Source organism: the organism of the source record quoted next, unplaced genomic scaffold, assembly GCF_019419815.1.
Source record: "Pyrus x bretschneideri cultivar Hongxiangsu unplaced genomic scaffold, Pyrus_bretschneideri_v1 Contig34, whole genome shotgun sequence".
In the NCBI taxonomy this organism is placed as follows: domain Eukaryota; kingdom Viridiplantae; phylum Streptophyta; class Magnoliopsida; order Rosales; family Rosaceae; genus Pyrus; species Pyrus x bretschneideri.
The window spans coordinates 850,271-863,605 of NW_025999657.1; the positions used below are offsets into that span (position 1 = coordinate 850,271).

Genomic DNA, 13,335 nt, shown 5'->3' on the forward strand with positions numbered 1-13,335 from the left:
GCACAAATCTCCTTTTGAATAACCTAATGAAAACATTCCAGTCAGTCTGCTCGGCTGGAGTCAAACGACGAAGCTCCTGCTCACACCAGGATGCAGACTTCGTACCCAGAAACCATGAGGTCGTCTCGACCCATCTCTCAACAGGAAGGTTCCCCTGATTATTCAATACTCGGAAAGTCTTCTCAATATACTCTAACCAACGCTCTGCTTCCTCGTGCCCTTCATGACCGTGGAACTTATCCAATTTCAGATTGTACATAGTCTCCAGAGGAGTCCTCTGGGGAGGGCGAATAACTGCCTGGATAGCGGTAGCAATAGCTTCCCCCAGCTGAGTGATATCGGGGAAACTAGACTCATCGGAGCGACGTGGTTCCCGACGAGGCGGCATAATTCTGACAGAAGGCACCAAAACCATTAGAATACTCACAAAAGACACAGGACTGCCAAACCTAAGCTCTGATACCAAACTGACACACCCCAACCGAGATCAGGGCATGCTGGCCGTCACGTGGAGGTGACGTAGCCATGTGCACAGTGCGGAAGCTAAAGGAAATAATATAAAAGTACGAATAACTTAAAACTAGCATATGTAATGTGATAAAATAAGTGCTAGCGAAAGTGAGACGCTGAATTCAGAGCCTAAAGATTACAGCAGTCCAAAGAAAAGATACAACAATAGTGCACCCGAAGGTGACCCTACATCGGTGCGTGTCTGTCAGAAATGCCGGGACGTCCTCTGGGAAAACCACCGAACCCGCTAAGCTACTAGAACCTGGAAGGGCGCAAAACAAAAGCGTGAGTGGGCAAAAACAAATTCTTTGAAAACCATTTCATAAAATACATTCTAACCCATCGCCGTAAAACCTGTATACTTCCCAGAAAATAAACATATGCACGTATATATATAGATATGCCAAACATGCTCCATAATATGCCATGTCGGAACCTCAGAATGAAATGCAAGTGCTCAGGTATAAATCATATCAGTAACATATAATCTGGCAGCCGGAGTCATCTAACGTGACCTGTACGGCTGCATCTAGAGCTCAAATCTCAATCACTATATCTGAACCTGCCCACAAGTCGGAACCACCTAAAATGGTCTGTACGACAGGCCTGGGTGTAATACATATAAACGCTCTAGTGCTACGATCACGTGAAGACTGTGCGAATAATCGCGGGTCACCTACGAGTCGGAACCACCTAAAGTGGTCTGTACGACAAGACTGTGCACCTAACTTGGATCCAAACTGAGCGTGTGGTGTGGGAGGTGAACATCACGTGAAGGACTGTGCCCTACTCTGGGCGGGAGCACTAACACCGGGGGTGCAGGTTATGAGCTCTCTAAGCACCTCTAATCAATATTTAATGCAATTGTTAAACAACGCTTACCTGGCACTTACCTGTGCCTCCACAACACCATTATATATATAGACATATGCATAATTGATTATATAATTAAACGTATATGCAACTAATCATGCATAACCACCAATTATATAAAAGGAATGACATATAACGAATAAGCATTTATACTAATTTCTGGGAATTAATATGTATATAGGTATATACGGAAAACCAAAAGCCCACTCACTGGTATGTGGAAGGGACGTAGCCCCCCTGCCTCGAGTGTGCACGCTCGTCCTCGGGATAGGAATCACCTATATGCGAATTAACTATAAAAACGTTAACTTTAAAGCACATAACCTTCCGTTCAAAATAACTTCTCATACATTGCTCAAAATGGACAAATGAATATACCAACGTGCTCTACACAACCTCAGGATCACAACCATATTTTTAAAATAATTTTTGGACCTCTCACGCGCCCCCACACGCCAAAATAGGCACGGACCTACGCGCCCCCACGCGCGGCCACGTGCCGTGCACACTGACGGTGTCAATTGACGCCGTCAGGAATATTCCGTTAAAACTCCGGAATATTCCGTTAAACTTAACCGGATACCGTTATTGCCATTAGGAATATTGCGTTAAAATTAACGGAATATTCCTGTTTCTTCTCCGGCCTACCCTCGCCGGACTCCGGTCACCGGAAAACTGGGAAAACTTTAAACTCACTATTCTCCTTCGTTTTTCAGCCAATTTTCATGATTCTTGAACCAAAATGAAGCTTAGACCTAGGAGAATCACGATAGACTACTTTTAAAGGTTAAAAACCACGCGATCATACCTGTCTTCAAACTCAAAAACCGGCCAACTTCGAACCAAGCTTTCCCGACGTCCAAATTTGTCCAACGAAGCACTCCGAGGCTCCTGGGAACCTCACAAACACAACTACAAGCTTCAAAATCCCAAAAACTAGCTAGGTTAAATTTGTATGAACAGTACTCAAATCGGAGCATCGACGTGAAAATGATTGGTTTCTCACCTGGAAATGGTACAGCTGTACTCCCACGAGCTTCACGAGCTCGAATATGGCCTTAGTTTCTTCGATCTGTGATGAGTTGGTTTAGTTGTGTGTGTGTCCGTACGTTGCAGGAAGAAGAAGAAGAAGAATAGAGGACTCGGGGGAGAGAGAGAGACAAGGAAAGTGACAGAGGAAGAGGGAGAGTGAGACAGTGTGTGTGCAGGTGTGGGTGTGGTCCAACACATGCCACACACACAAAACAACCAATTACGTCAAAAAAAACGAACTAGGGGCAAAGTTGACAATTCACATGTACGTTTTAATATTTCCGGGACGGGATGTCACAGTGCAGGTAGAAAATGTAAGGTGTATATTGAAAATGTGAGGTGTGACAATATTATGGGGAAGTATGTGGGGTGTATTTAGATTTTTCATTGAAAAAGCAAATGTGGGGTGTATTAAGTATGTAGGGTTTATTCAACAATTTGTGAGATGTTAATATAATAAGCCTATTTATTTGGTCTTAATGATATTTTTTTTTATTTGTCGTTTTAGTAATATTCTTTTTTATTTATCTAGTCTTAATAATTTTTTTTTTTTTTTTTTTGTAAATGAAATGTCTTAAATTCGAATTTCAGTCACTTAGTATTACGGTCTAATGATATTCTTCTTCCCCCACTGTGAGGTTAAGCCCATCTCTCCACTTTAGTGTAGATAATATCATTTGTTCAAAATAAAAGTTCAAATTGCAAGAATGATGAGTTTGTAACCAATTTATTTATCTACTCCTATAGTATGAATATATCGTTGTAGCAAAAAACTGATTTTTTTTCATTTAAACTAACCACTCTGCACCCATTTCTAATCATGTGCGACTTACAAATTTTATTTTATTTTCAAAAATTTTATTTGCCAAGTTACTTTTTTGCCAATTTGTTTTTATTTACCAAGTTACTTTTGATATGCACAAAGTTGAAATATATGCAAGTCACTTTGTCTTCTCTCCTCTTCATAATTCTCTCTCTTCCAAAATAACCCAACCCCCAACCTTGCCCGAGCAGGCCCAAACAAGATTTGCAAATTATGTAGACACCTCCTAAACCACCCACGGCTCCAGCATCCTCAAAGGCAGCATTCGATTTTAATCCAATTTGAATGAGATGGAGGCCGTCGAGACAATTGTAACTTGTAATGTTTTTTTATTTCAAAATTATGAGTGAAGTCATTTGTCTCTAAAATGTTTACGAATTTTTACACGTAACCCTCCAATAAATTTTTCCTAGATCCACCATTGATAGGCATGGCTGGTGCAGTTCCAATCTTAGGTTGCTTAACAATAATATAGAACTAGAAGCTTTATACATTTCACCAACAATAATAAAGTAGAAGATATTTAACGATTCACCAACAAAAGTAGCATACTTTGTTACTTGTTAGAGTGAGAATACAAGTTCCTCTTAAACTTAAGCCTATGCACGTTGCATGCTCAATGTAGCAAGAAATCTAGCACAAGTGTTTCGATGAACAACCAAACTAAAAGGAAAGAAATGGGAGTTGGTGACTATAGAAAATGGTTGATTGCTTAACAAGCAAGCTCCATCAGCTTCATTATTAATCTTTACTTTTATTTATTTATTTTCAAATGACCAGCTAGTAGCTTTGCTACAATAGTCCACCTTCTGAGGGCCGAAAATACTCACAAAGGCATTTCAACCTTCCCTTGACCACCATCGTATGATTCACAGGCAACAGGTATAGAACCCAGGATGTGCCGTGTGAGTACTGTCCTAGAATTCGTCTGCAACCACTAGACCACCCCGTGGTGGTTCATTATTAATCTTTACTTGACTTACTAAGAGTTACCATCACAATGAGAAAAAAAAACCTATAAATAGAGAACGAACGACGTGGATTCACAATTCATTGCCCTGATCAACTTGGTTACATGGAACCCGCGTTGGGTTTAATTTTCAAGTCTATCTACGACCGGATACTTTTCCCCAGCTCTCATTTGAATTATCTGCCCAGATAAATGCTAGATCTTAAAAAAGTCCAAGAGATGAGCTAGGGCTTGAGAAGTACAGCAGAAATCACTACGAAAGAAAAAATAGAAACAGGTTTAGTTGACAAGAAAGTGGCGTTTCTTTGAAACCTGTCATTACACTAGGAATGAACTGACCGGAAACACCCATCATGAGCCCTATACCTGGAGTAAAAGAGAGTTTCTATGCCACTACACAGCTTTGTCTTGGCAAATTACTTGCCAGTGGATAAATCATCTGGCTTGGATAAAAACTTGAAAAGCGAAAAAGAACTAGAAACTTCGCAGTTAAAAAGATTAATCAAAAACTTTGTACCTTCAAGCGAATGAAATGCGAATATTTGTGACATATAAAAGTATGTATGCACAATGCACTTTGCAGTATTGTACTGCACCCTAGACGGTGGCGGAGTAAAGCAATATATCTGAATGTTTGGTAAAATCACAAATACTTGACCATACCACGACCCTCCACGCTTAATCTCGTGGCCTGTAGCTGCTTTTTCTTTGGTGCTTTCAACTGCTGTAACTTCCTATTCATCTGCCAAATAAATAAAAATAACCTTTGTTCAATTATTATATCAATGAAGATTTTTCAAAGAAAAGTTCAAAACAGAAAGGAAAATCATTTAAGAAAAACTGAGATAAACCAACAAACAAAGATGGGGAAAACTCCTTCAGCCGTTGAAAGAATGAAGATTGAAGCTCAAAGAAAATCTCAAACAAGGGCAAAAGCTTGTCTCCAAAATTTAAACAAATTGGGAGAAAATTACAATTGAAGCTCCATTCAATTTTAACTTCAGCGCAATATGAATAAAAACCTCTAGTATCAACTTCAACCACTAAAATGAAAAGTTTTTATACATAAAAGATTTCCATTTCAGATCATTGGCAGCACTAGTAAATGAATAGAATAATGCGCACTCAAATGCCAACTAATCAGCACATCCTTTTTATTCAAAATTTTCAGATAGTTACCAATCAGAACAAAGAAAAAAAACGTACCTTCATACGGTGCTGATCTTGTATCCCTTGTTTAGCACATGCCCTAATTTCATCAGGATCGATCTTGGATTGTGGCCGCACCAGGAAATCCATTGGCGTCGCTTCTGGCCTTGAGGCATGTTGCCGAGAAGATGATTGGCCAGATTTTCTTTCCCTGTACCAAAGTCAAAATTAAAATTTGAAAGAAATGCACCTTAGACAGAACTGGCATAGCAAATAAGCCAGCAATAGAAGCTGAATTCACCGGGAATAAAATGAACACTGAAGTATGCCTAATCTATCCTCAAAATTTACCTTGAAAATTCATCCACATCATCTCTAGATTCCATTCCTGTGCCATTACTCACTGGCCTGTGTAACAAAATACAAAGGTTAATTTATGAAAACCAACCAGTAATTAGCTAAATTTAGAGAATTTATATTGAGTTCACCATGGATTTGTGTAAATCCATAGTAGCAATAAGATATTGTGATGAAAAAAGTAGTCTCAGTACTTTTTCATTGTTGGCCTTCTAAATGGAACCCTCTCATCGTCAACGTTTCTCATATCCTCAAACCTTGTACTTTTATTAAATATAGGTCGACTCTGCAGTCATGTGCAATAAAAAAAATTGTCAAAGTCTTTCAAGGCAGTACAAAAGAATTTCATTTTGTAAGCATTAACTAAGAAAGGAATAAGAATTAGAATCTCGAGGCAAATTTATCAACAAATAATGGAAATGAGATCTCCTATATATGATCCTCGGGCAAGGAGAAAAACTATTCAATCACTGCCCCTTCCAGTAGGATATATCAGATTAGTGCCCCACACACACACACATATATATATTTTAATGCAGTGTTACTAAGGAGAATAAGTTTGTAGAAAAGGGAGGGGGTGATTGCCACATATTTGTAAGAGAAAGATAAAATTGTAGAACAACGGAAGGTAAGTACTAGAGGACGAACAAAATTAGTAAATTACCCATTTGTCAACCAATTCCTTGGCAAGTTTTCTGTTGGAAGTTGTTTCTTCATCAGACTTTGACAAAAACATAATGACCTGCCAAGAACAAAGTAAATAAATCAAAGTTGACACACGGATTGACAAATCTTTATATGCTTTTTCAACGCAAAATGATCTAACCTTTCCGAGACCACTTTTTTCAGTTGTTCCCTTCTATCATACTGCTCTAGATTTATAGGGAACTGCACAACAGATACAAGAATTAAGGTCCTACTGTTGACAACCTTTACAAAATTCACATACTACAAAGGCAACAGAAGTGTATACATCAGTCAAAATCTGTAAAATTGCTGCACGTATATTTATGTTTGGTAAACTTCCATCTGGGAGAGGTTCAAGCCAATTCTTCAGTAGAGTTAACACTCCATGGTCTAAAAACTCCTGTTGAAGCTGCTTCCTGTACAAACAGTAAAATTTAAGGGGATATTCTTACAAATTATAAATATGTGGTGCAAGTCTGGGTTGAGAGAGATCACGTGCAGCCAGCTTACTTTGACAGGACCTTTGTAAGAAGAGGCAACTTCTTGAGCTTACTAATGGCAGGTTTTCCCTGTCTATTTAAATCTGCATCCTCTTCTGCTGTAACTTCGAGCTCAGCCATGACCTTCTCAACCAGGAATGCTACTTCTGCAGGACTTTTTTCATTCTTCTTCCTTTTCTTACCCATCTTAAACATATCCTTAATTTCATCATCTTCCTCACCCTCTTCAGCCTAGAAAAATTATAACAATAAACATATGGGAATTACACAATCTGGTAAACATATGGGAATAATCAATTAACCGAAGCTCTACTGCATCTTGCATTTAAATTCCATGACACGGCATTGTTTCATTACATATAGATAGAAGAACAAGTGGGAAAAAAGAAAAGAAAAAAAGACAAACCTGAGGATGGTGACTAGGAGAACGTGGTTCATTGTCACTTCTATACCGATCAGAAGGATGCACACCAGTGTCATCTATAAAGTTGTCGTCATCATAATTCCTGACACCCTCTTGATCATCCTATTCCATTGAAGAGCAGAAAACACTTAGGAAGTTCCGATAGGAAGCATAATACAGTTATAAATTCAGATTCATACTGACAAATTGCGTTTAGCGCACTTCAAATGGAAAAAATTTCAGTTGAAAATGGCAAAGCAAGAACCAATACATTTTTCTATATAAACAATTAATCTTGCAAAAGTGCATAAAATTCAAACATAAAATAAATTAAAAACAAACAATCGAACAAGTATTTAAAACAAATTGCTATTTATGCCAACCTCAGAATCGCCTCCGGCGATGGTGTCCCACATCTCCTTGACCTCACCATCCATTGCCGCCTTTTCAGATGAGGATCTCCTGGGAAATTTGGACCCCCTCTTCTCCTCCTTATGCCTCTTCTCCTTCTTCAACCTCTTCCGATTGCCTTCGTCGCCATCGCCGTCATCGTCCACCAAATCAGAGCTCACAGGCAGTTTTCCCACGTGGCCCTTCTTGATCAGCCGCTTCCTCGGCTTCGATTTCAACGACGATAGATCGTCGTGGACGGGGGTCTGGGACCGACCTCGGTCGGGCCAATCGTCGTTATCTTCCAGGACGTCATCTTGGAGGGGCTCGGGGGACGGGTCGCGACCAGCTCCAAAGTCGTCGTAGTCCATCAATGGCTCCCCATCTTCGTCACGGTACCTGAAACAATAAGGATGATTAGGTGCAGGGAATCCAACAAAACCCTAACCTAATCGTGAGTTCGCGAGAGAGGGGCTTATGGATTGTCTTCGTACGCCATTGTGCGGTGTCAGGAATCAGGATCCCCCAACTGCGAGATTGAGATTTCACGAGCGATGGAAAAGTGATTACCAGAACATGAACCCCCCCAAATTACACGACCGATCTCCTTCTCTTTGAGTTGTTCTCTCGTGCGCACACACATGAACCGATAGAAAATTTGGCTACCGTTAGATTAAAATCTAACGCCTGAAAAGAAAACCGAGAATTTTTTACCATGGGCTGTCCGGGCCACCCACGGTGCGGATCATGAGCTCTTCGGGCCGTCCATTACACATAATTGGACTCTCCAAGCCACCCATAACCCGTCTTGTGGTGTTTGGTACACATCTGCTCTTACTAACAATGACCTTCACGACTATTAGTTGGCAGGATTGCGGAGACTGGTTTGCATCATCCAGGCCTTCCAAGTATGCTCTTCAACTTCCGTTTTTAGATACCTACTACGGTTTTTCCTTGTAAATAGCCAAGTCAATCAAAGGAAACGGTAATCGTCACTTACTGCTCATAACTCTCTCAAGTTTTCTTCTATCTACTACTTTTCTAACTCAGGCATCGGAGACCATTTGGTGGACATTGTGCTCCATTTTTCGGGGGGTTAGTTAATTAAGCTAACGGTGTTTATTCTCTTGAAAGTGGATTTTCGTCAGTTCAATTTGTGTAAGAATTTGCATCTACAAGTTGGAACTTTCATTGAGTGAAAAATTAAGACATACTTAATGCGTGCTTAAAGATTTGAGTAAACAAGCTAAACCCTAAAAGGCTTTCTTCAGTGTTCTCTGTTATTCGCTCATTGTTCTTGTTCACATCAAACACCTAAGGTGGATACGTGAAGAACTGCGAGCAAGAACAATAATGACCAATCCTGGCAAGATGGGATTGTCATGTAGTCTATGAGGCCTTAAAACGTGAATCTGGAGCTTTCATTGATTATTGACCCCACCAAAACCTTTTATTCGAGGATTGTAGCCACTTTAACCATGAGACGGGATTGCCACGATTTCGTCGAGGCCCAAATGGCCATTATGATTATTACCGCAATTGTCATCCTGCCACCACCGTGGTCACTATGATATTAGCTGGTTCGGCCGGCTACCGACGAACAGCCACCACCAATTAGGTAACCACTTACCGATGTGTTGCCACTGGTTCAGCTGAATTTTTTTTTATAGGGTGGTTCTAACTAAATCAATTTCGCGATCGAGCCCGTTGATTTAGAAACCCTAGCTCCCATGGGCTTTAGCACATCATTGCAACCTTCGGTGGATTTTTGCCCACAGTGTATCTTGTGTTTACTAGCAGACTTGTACCAGAGCAGAACATTTGGGATCTACCCATCTGGAAATTATTTCTTTGCAAGTTGTAGACTTGGCGCTCATTAGCAAAGAGGATTCTCAATCAAATCATTGCTTATCCTAATCTCGTTAGTGACCTTGATCTTGGCTTACCAAATTCAAAAGAGTTTGAGTAGGAGTCCCCATTTTGCTGAAGTCCAGGAAAATAAGTTGCTGACGACATAGTTCTCATTTATCAACAATAGAGGCAAGAGCTTAAAGAACTTCCAACAGACAGAGAAAGAGATCGAGTAACGAAACATCCATAAGTGTTTATTCCAAGCTAGGACTCCACTCCGACGTGCCTACCTTTCTTAAGTCCAAGGCAAGTGTCCAAACTCGGCTCAATCTTGAAGGAAGTGTTTGTAATGAAAAAGGCTTAAGTCATTGAACCATCTAGGAATATGAAGTAGCACGTCGATTCAGTGGAAGCAGGCTTCACTAATTCTCTAATCCAACTGTTGGAGGAAACGAAACGCAGATCACCGCAACACCGCAGAGCGACATAGGAGCAAGCAGGAAGATAACCCATCCAATTTGAAGACATATAGTGGATGCTTGACGAGTGACTCATTGGCTTCAAGCCATAAGGAAACTTGGAAGAGTCATGAAAGAAAAATTATGTCCTAAGTAAAAACATCCAAAAGTATTGGCATACAAGTATTAACATTTTAAAAAAGGCATGCACTCTAAACAATTCTATAACTCATGACTTTATAAAACTCTTTACCAATTAAAGAGAAGAGAGAGTTAGAGCTTTCATTACCCTTGAAGCTTGTCCTTGATTCCAAAAGAGATTCACCCAAGTGGATGACCTTCAAGTTCACTCCTAACTCCTCGAATGTTTCCTTGTGTTTGTGTTCTTCTCTCCTTTGATGATTGCTTCTTTGCTTCTTATTTGCTCCTTAAGGATTTAAGGAAAGGAACTCCAAAGTTTGCAAGGTTGCAAACCTCTAAGTCTCCACACCAAGGATATGGTGTGAGAAGATATGGATTACTTGGATGAGCTTTGATGCTAGTAAAACTCCTTAAAGTGGCCAACCTCTATGTAGAGAGAGAAAATGTTTCTCTTTGCCCTGAAGAAACCTTAATGAGGGAAATGCTATAGTCACTTTTATACATCCCTTCATTTGATTGGCAAACTTGTAATAAGTCCACTCCTCTTACCTTGGGCGACCATCCTTGTTTAGCTGGCCTAATTGCTCATTTCATTTTAGTTGTCATACAACTGTGCTCAGTGGACCAAAACCCGTTTAGGTCCTGAAACCTTAAACTAACTTAAAAGCCTATACGAACTTTTCATATGATTAATTAGCTGAGCAATTAATCTTGACCATGATCAATTAAACTATTTAATTGCTTATCCATCTCATATTATCCCAATTAGCGAGGCAGTGTGCGATTGTAACTCTTAACAATTGATTGTGAATTGAAACTAGATAGTTTGTTTCATGTCTACTATCTAATATGATACTTCTCTATATGATTCTATTGAATGTGATTTGGAACGTACTTCCTAAATGTCATTCATATGCTTGGACCAAAGACTCTTGAACCATATCTCAAAGTATTCTCCTTCCACCATGGAAGGTTAAAGATATTTTGTTGTGTATTCACATGCCTACATGATCAGGTAGCTTAACCATTAGACAACGATAATGCCATCTCCAATCGAATGGGCTATGTTTAGCCTCCGTCTAGATTATAGTTTTGCAAGAAATTATTTTTTAATGAACATTGCCAAACCATATTTATATACCATCTCCAACCGAAATGGGCTATTTTTTAGCCCCCTCAATTGTTGATGCACAAAATTAGTGAGACTTTGGAAAACCATAAAGTGTCAAGTTTGTGACCTTCGCTCGGTTGCTCCGGTCACTAGTGAGGATAAATATGTAAAGAGATAGAGATAGGGAAGCAAACACAAGATGTATGTGGTTCACCCTAAGTTTGGCGGTTATGTCCACGGAGTAAAGAAGTTCTCATTAATAGTGAATGGTTTACACAAATACATAGGTTCAAATATAATCATCATTAGTGAGTTCTAATGATTAGTTTAAGTACAGTAAGGGATTAATTGTAGGAGAATGGTCTCCTTTTATAGTTGAGGAGAGTTTTTAGCTTTTGTTCGAGGTCGATGTGGGACTTTATGAGCTTTATTCTGACGTTGACATGTGTCGCGCTATGATTGACCTCTTGGTTGCTGTGATTGACCTCTTGGTTGGAGGGAAACTCTTGTACTTCGGCAGGATGCCTCAACATGAACCCTTTAGTGGGTCCTTGAAGGTATGATGTTAACCGGTGCTCGGTAGTTTCAGGATTGGTCAAGTATGGTACAAACATATTTATAGCTTTGCATGAAATTATTTTTTAATGAACATTGCCAAGCCATATTTATATACCATCTCTAATCGAAATGGGCTATTTTTTAGCCCCTTCAATAATTTATTATTTTAAGTTTGTTCTCTAATTTTACTAGTTAATTGAATTAAACTACTATATTAAAATAATATTTTCGTACATATTTTTAGTGCCACTTGAAGATATGGTCATTTGAAAATTATTGGAAAAAAATTAAAGGAAAGATTATTCGAAGAGGTAAGAGATGGGTGTGTAGGAAAAGAGTGTTTGAGGTGAATAGAATGTGAAGAATTGAAATAAAATGAGGTAAGATAATATGAAAGGGTGAAAATGATATGAGAAATGGTGTAGAAATGTCTTAGGTATTTATAGGAAAAAAATTATAATTTTTTAAAAAATTTCGTCTTTAAAAAAAAAAAAAAAAAAAAATCCAGTTGGGCCCAACTGAATGGGCTAGTTGGCTAGCTAAGAATGGCCAACCCGTTGCCCATATGGCTGGATTGGGGTTTTTGGCCCAGACCTCAATTGGAGATGAGTTTTGTGTCAAAAAGGGCTATCATTTGGCCTATGGCCCTATGACTGGCCCGGTTGGAGATGGCCTAATGCCTTAGGTCAAAGGACTACTTTGCATTATTGCAACTTATGAGTCCTTACTTGACATGTATGTTTGAACTCTCTCTTGATTGTTGTTCAGTGTACTCAATACCCTTTCGAGTACCTATGTGTTTGTCTTAGTGTCTAACATGTAATGACTTGATACTAGTCATACTCCCGCTTAAGTTAACATAACACATACTAACCTTAATAGATTGTCAATGCCCAATTGGCAATCTTATGGCTAGGAACATTTTACAAATGAACATAAGAGAGATCTCGTTAATCTAACTTAGATTATTTATCTCTTAGGTTGAATACATTTGTCGGATTATGTTATTGCTTAAACACATTTCTCAATTATTATAAATTACAAACTGTGTCAACTTTATTATTTTTAAGCCGCCGTATGAATTATTTTAATTCACGCGGGAAGCTCTTCAATCCACAATTGCCCCATCAGAAGCATTTCAACAAAACCGATACCAACCATTTAGAGCCGCTAGAAGAACAACATAGCATCCCAATGGAGAAAAGCGTTGCCTAGGACTTGTTCTCTAACCGGGATGCTTTGGGCCTAGTTTTTGGGAACTCACAGAAGAGGGCACGAAAGCTTCGTCTAGTTCTTTAAACAAGTCCAACAAAGTCCTCGAACAAAAAAAGCCCAACAACTTATTATTGAAATGACTAATTTATCTCTAACATATTTAGTTCATGAGGTTTTCATTAGTCAATGGCAATTTTGGAATTTTCAAACTATTATTAGGATGACTAATTTGGCCCTATTATATTTAGTTGCTTCTTGTTGAGATTTTTACTAACCAAGGACCTTTTGGGGTTTTTCAACCATTTTG

General features: G+C 39.1%; 1 protein-coding gene across 1 annotated transcript; it reads right to left on the reverse strand.

Annotated features, from left to right (window-relative positions):
* Window positions 1–4,715: 4,715 nt before the first annotated feature.
* LOC103960465 (protein IWS1 homolog 1) lies at window positions 4,716–8,339 on the reverse strand. Its single transcript, XM_048591606.1, is given in 12 exon segments — window positions 4,716–4,950; window positions 5,415–5,568; window positions 5,709–5,765; window positions 5,909–6,000; window positions 6,379–6,456; window positions 6,541–6,554; window positions 6,557–6,602; window positions 6,688–6,817; window positions 6,912–7,132; window positions 7,308–7,427; window positions 7,688–8,093; window positions 8,174–8,339. Coding segments are annotated over 12 exon segments (1,437 nt in total). The 5' UTR covers window positions 8,194–8,339; the 3' UTR covers window positions 4,716–4,851.
* Between the last annotated feature and the right edge of the window lie 4,996 nt (window positions 8,340–13,335).